The 5,190-nt window shown below is 40.7% G+C and overlaps 1 protein-coding gene across 1 annotated transcript; it reads left to right on the top strand.

The window, feature by feature from the left end:
• The first annotated feature begins 829 nt into the window (after positions 1 to 829).
• Positions 830 to 4,983, top strand: LOC137384333 (actin, cytoplasmic type 5). Its single transcript, XM_068058211.1, has 6 exons — positions 830 to 937; positions 2,242 to 2,379; positions 2,574 to 2,813; positions 3,113 to 3,551; positions 3,746 to 3,927; positions 4,328 to 4,983. Exons 2-6 carry the CDS (start codon positions 2,254 to 2,256, stop codon positions 4,469 to 4,471), a joined length of 1,131 nt encoding a protein of 376 aa, XP_067914312.1. The 5' UTR covers positions 830 to 937; positions 2,242 to 2,253; the 3' UTR covers positions 4,472 to 4,983.
• The last annotated feature ends 207 nt before the right edge of the window (positions 4,984 to 5,190 follow it).

Genomic DNA, 5,190 nt, shown 5'->3' with positions numbered 1-5,190 from the left:
TGTATTGGGCTGAAATTCATTTTGTTGACACTCCCATCAGATACTCTGGAAAAGTCCAAATATGGTTACAAAAGCTGCTGCTTAGCCTCACCCCAGTAAAAGTATTTCATTCATTTTTCAGGCAGGTATTTGCGTGTGTATTATCCCTGCGATGGTGAACTGGAGCCCTTCACTCGCCACAGTATCCCAAAGCAATGAAAGCAGATTGCGACCACTATCCTTGCTTCTACTTTACATACCCGGCCAGGACAGAGAGCCAAGGACATGTTAGAATTTGAACTGGAGCACAATTAATGTCATCGTCTGATTCCTGCTCTAAGATTTATCGATATTTCATTTTTCTAGAATTTATATTTAAAAAAAAGCTCCGAAACATTGTAAAAGACAGCGCCACAGAAAAAATGCCAAGGTCCCCAGAGACTGCATACCACATAACATAACGGTAATTTAAACGCATTACAGCTATTTCACAATCAGATTACCGGGCCGAGTGTAATTACGGAACCCCGGACCATGTTTGCGACACTACGTTCGCCATCGACATTTCGAGAGCTGTACAGCATATTCAGATGCCGGGGCCCACGACAGCTTCACTGGTTCCGACCGTTATATTCGCACTGCAGGACCTTGACGTGTGTGACGCGCGACAGCGCCGCCGACTGACCAATGGCAGGCGGCGAAGGACTGAATGATTAAACCGGCGGGACGCGACTCCACACTCCTGGCAGGGCGCGTGCAGCGGCGTCTTGGCCAATTGTAGCTCGAAGTGATGAAAGATGCCCAAATATGGGTATGTCTGTGCAGTGTGCGCGCGGCCGGGGGGGCGGGGTTTCGTTCCATTAGAGTGTGGGGCGAGGGTGAGAGCGGTCACAGTCACTCCGGCAGCTCCAGGGAGAGGACGTGTTTAGCAGTGGTCGAATTGTGAACAACCTAACAGGTAGAAAAACAAATTATAAGCTATGAGGGGGGAAAATGTTAAATAAGCTATTTGTCCAGAGTGGGATGGTTTCTCCTACTAAATTGTTTGAATAATTCAGATTTTTTTCTTTAGCAAACCTTTTATTTCTAAATTTTGAATTCTACATATGTCTAATTTTAGCATCCAGTGCAGGATGTTCTGAAATTTAATTTTAAAATATACAAGTGGCAATAGTTGTAAGTAATGAATGAAACAGTGAAGAAATAAAGTTTAAATAGTGCTTTTTTCCCCTTAACCTTGTATGCTGTGACTGTTCTTAGGTTTGTAATTTTACCTTTTTAAAAGAAAAGTGCTGATATTGTAAGGGAATGTTCTAAAATGGTGAATTTGGAAAGGGAGAATTTAAAATGGTGGCTGATTAGGAAACTAGGCTAAAATGGTGAGCATCAGTAGGAGAATGTATTGTCGAAGGAGAGAATCGTGTGCTTAAAACTGTTACTGGAGGCTGAAGAATTTTTAATTGAAATGGTAAAATCTCTGGATGATTGATCTGAAGGTTCCCCAACCTGTCTTATTTTGTGGTAGCTTCTGAACAAATTTTTAAGAATACAGTTCTACTCTTGAATTAAGACATGTTGGGTATCCTGTGTTATATACATTTTTCCCCATTGTGTCTGCCCATACAATAAGCTATGGCCAGTTGGTTCAAAATGTTTAAAGAGCCTCCATAGAAGATGGGCAAGTTGATTTTTTTTTTGGGTGGGGTGGGAATTCTCTAAGGACTTGGGTGGGGCAGGTACTAGGGCTTTATTCTTACAAATTGGATGTGGTAAAGAGTGGGATGGTGTGGTTTATGAGCAGGAAGAAAGGGACACTTGTATAATTTTATTTAAATCAGTGCACTGCAATAAAGGACAGTTACTTTAATGAATGGGGATATATCAAAGACTGACACTTGGTAAAGTTGAAACTGCTTGAGGGGGTGGGGTCAATTCTTGCTAGACTCAAACCATATCCTTTTATGGAAGTGTTCAATCTGATTAGCTGAGCCATGTATGACATTGTTCTCTACCCAGCAGACCATTTCACAGAATTGGATAGGGAAAACCTGTCTACTAATGATCTTAGTAGAAATTAGTTTTACTGTACCCAAATAAAAGGAAATTTTTAGCAACTGTTATAGTCCTTTGCACTACAAGAGCTTTAGTAACCTGGGAGCAGTAGATGAGTTGAACTTGAGAAGAGGCTTGTAGAATCTATCCTTTGCTATATATAGTCTTGCCTTTAGAATTGGAATAAGCAGAATTTTTTTTCCTCTTCAGTTTTAAGTCAAAATGGCAGATGATGAGATTGCAGCACTTGTCATAGACAATGGCTCTGGTATGTGCAAGGCTGGGTTTGCTGGAGATGATGCTCCCCGTGCTGTGTTCCCCTCCATCGTTGGACGCCCAAGACATCAGGTAGGCTTTACAAGTGCAACTTCAGTGCATTAATTGTACTGAGATTATGCTGACTAGATTCTGTTTTAATTTGCATATCCTAGAATTGATGCTGAATTGCAGATAATTAAATGGTCATACTGTGCTGGTCACAAACTTGATATTCTCTCATTGATGTAATATCTATACTGATAACTGGATGTTCCTGCTTCCAGGGTGTTATGGTTGGTATGGGCCAGAAGGACAGTTATGTAGGTGATGAGGCTCAGAGCAAGCGAGGTATCCTTACTTTGAAATACCCCATTGAGCACGGTATTGTCACCAACTGGGATGATATGGAGAAGATTTGGCATCACACATTCTACAATGAACTCCGTGTTGCTCCAGAAGAACATCCTGTCCTGCTCACAGAAGCTCCCCTGAACCCCAAAGCTAACAGAGAAAAGATGACACAGGTAACTTTATTTTAGTAATCCTTTTGTATATATTCCATAGTTTTTTCCCATGTATTTTTCTTTTTTAAATTCTCCTGAACCTAATGCTTGTTTCAATATTTCCAGGATGCTCTTCTGCTTCTGGAATTTCTTCCCTGAAGTCTCCAGGTTTCCTTCTGCTTCATTGTGTTTGGTTTCTGTCTGCCACCTTCTGAGTTGCATTTTTCCATTCTTTTTCTGCATGTTGGCATGCTAACAAATTCAGTGTGCAAGACTTTATTACTTCATAAATCACTGAAGTTCATTTTTTCTGTTTATAGATCATGTTTGAGACCTTCAATACCCCAGCCATGTATGTTGCCATCCAGGCTGTGCTGTCCCTGTATGCCTCTGGTCGTACCACTGGTATTGTTATGGACTCTGGTGATGGTGTCACCCACACTGTGCCCATTTATGAGGGTTATGCACTTCCCCATGCTATTCTGCGTCTGGATCTGGCTGGTCGTGACCTGACAGACTACCTCATGAAGATTCTGACAGAGCGAGGGTACTCTTTCACCACCACAGCAGAAAGGGAAATTGTCCGTGACATCAAAGAGAAACTGTGCTATGTAGCCCTGGACTTCGAACAAGAAATGGCCACTGCTGCTTCCTCCTCTTCTCTGGAGAAGAGCTATGAGCTGCCTGATGGTCAGGTCATTACCATCGGCAACGAAAGATTCAGATGTCCTGAGGCCCTGTTCCAGCCATCCTTCTTGGGTAGGTATTGAAAGGTGTTCTGGAATTTTTAACTTCCAAAAAGTAAAACATTGCTATAAGTATTTGGGTAGTATAACTACCCAACATCTTGTCACAATGCAAAACATGGCATAGTTTTTGAATCTTAACATTGTATGAATGGGATGGCCAAACTCTTGCATGGTTTCAGCTCGGTTTTTTTTTTTCTTTTCCAGGTATGGAATCCTGTGGCATCCATGAAACCACTTTCAACTCCATCATGAAATGTGATGTTGATATTCGTAAAGACCTATATGCTAACACAGTATTGTCTGGTGGTACCACCATGTACCCTGGCATTGCTGACAGAATGCAGAAAGAAATCACAGCGCTTGCACCCAGCACCATGAAAATCAAGGTAGGTTTTTACATGGTTTTTTTCCAAGTTACTAACTTGGACTGCAGTCCCAAGCAATGGTCTGTTTGAGGGCCATTCATGGATAAATATGCTGCACTGTAGATGGATATAGATCTGTAGATTCTTTAACAATTTAAGGATTTGACAATTGGCTGAAATACTTTCGCCTACTGGCTGTTGGTTTTTTTTTGATGGAAGATAAACCATAGCCCTCAACATTAGCAATTCTATGCAATCAATGTAGAAACAGACCACAAGTGGGGAAGAAGGAACTGTAAATGGCAGGAGAAGCAAGCCTTTAATTGGAAATTGTACTATGCTTTTTTTAGTAATGAAATAGTGAACTGGGATTCTTTTTCTCCTAAGCTTTCACTTACTTGATATTCAATTGTTTCCTTAGATCATTGCACCACCTGAACGTAAATATTCTGTCTGGATTGGAGGTTCCATCCTGGCTTCCCTGTCCACCTTCCAGCAAATGTGGATCAGCAAGCAGGAATACGATGAGTCTGGCCCATCCATTGTGCACCGCAAATGCTTCTAAATGGACTGCAAGCAGATGCATTGCATTTGCTGCATAACTTTGAAAAGGAAGAATTTTTTTTTTTTTTGCCCAGGCAATTACACCTCATGCTAGCCTCATGAAACTGGAAGAAAGCCTACTTGTAAAGAAATTACCACCCCTTCAGAAAGCTAGTATGAAGTGTTTTGAAAGGAGCACTGTTGGATTGTCAAAATCACTTTTCTCTGTCTTGCTGCCATTCTTGCAGGGTTTGAAACATATTGCATTTCAGGCCTTACAACCCTGCTGTTCCTATTGTTTCTCAGCAGTTCATGGGGCTGAAACTTGAGTTGCAAAAATGTTGCATTTACACCTGTAAATTTATGCATCTGAGTTAATTTATGTAAAATTTCTTTTTGTACGTTGCCTTAATGTTCGTTTTTTCACAAGGTAGAAAACCAAATTTGTAAGTCATCTGGATGTTGACCAATTGTAATGCCCAACTGACATTTCATTTAAGGGGAAAACCCAAGTAAAAGTACTATAGAAACTGATCTTTGCCTTGTTCTTTGCTTACACACGTGCAATACAATAAATAACTAAACTAAGTTACTTACCTAGGATTAGGATATTCTAGTTTACATTTGTAGCTTGTTGGTCGTTCCTACTTGAGCTGTATTTTATCACTGGTAACAAAGTCAGAACTAATTTTAGCTGCTATTCTTTGTGTCTGATAATGTAAAATTTACTAACTCTACAAT

This window comes from Heterodontus francisci, chromosome 26, assembly GCF_036365525.1.
Source record: "Heterodontus francisci isolate sHetFra1 chromosome 26, sHetFra1.hap1, whole genome shotgun sequence".
NCBI classification, from domain to species: Eukaryota; Metazoa; Chordata; class Chondrichthyes; order Heterodontiformes; family Heterodontidae; genus Heterodontus; species Heterodontus francisci.
This window is presented reverse-complemented; position numbering and strand designations above follow the sequence as displayed.

What these genes read in the sequence shown, in the direction of transcription:
- LOC137384333 (XM_068058211.1), top strand. Translation starts at nt 2,254, where the DNA reads ATGGCAGATGATGAGATTGCAGCACTTGTCATAGACAATGGCTCTGGT. An exon ending in GTTCCAGCCATCCTTCTTGG is followed by an intron (nt 3,552 to 3,745) that starts GTAGGTATTGAA and finishes TTTCTTTTCCAG; the next exon opens with GTATGGAATCCTGTGGCATC. An exon ending in CCAGCACCATGAAAATCAAG is followed by an intron (nt 3,928 to 4,327) that starts GTAGGTTTTTAC and finishes TTGTTTCCTTAG; the next exon opens with ATCATTGCACCACCTGAACG.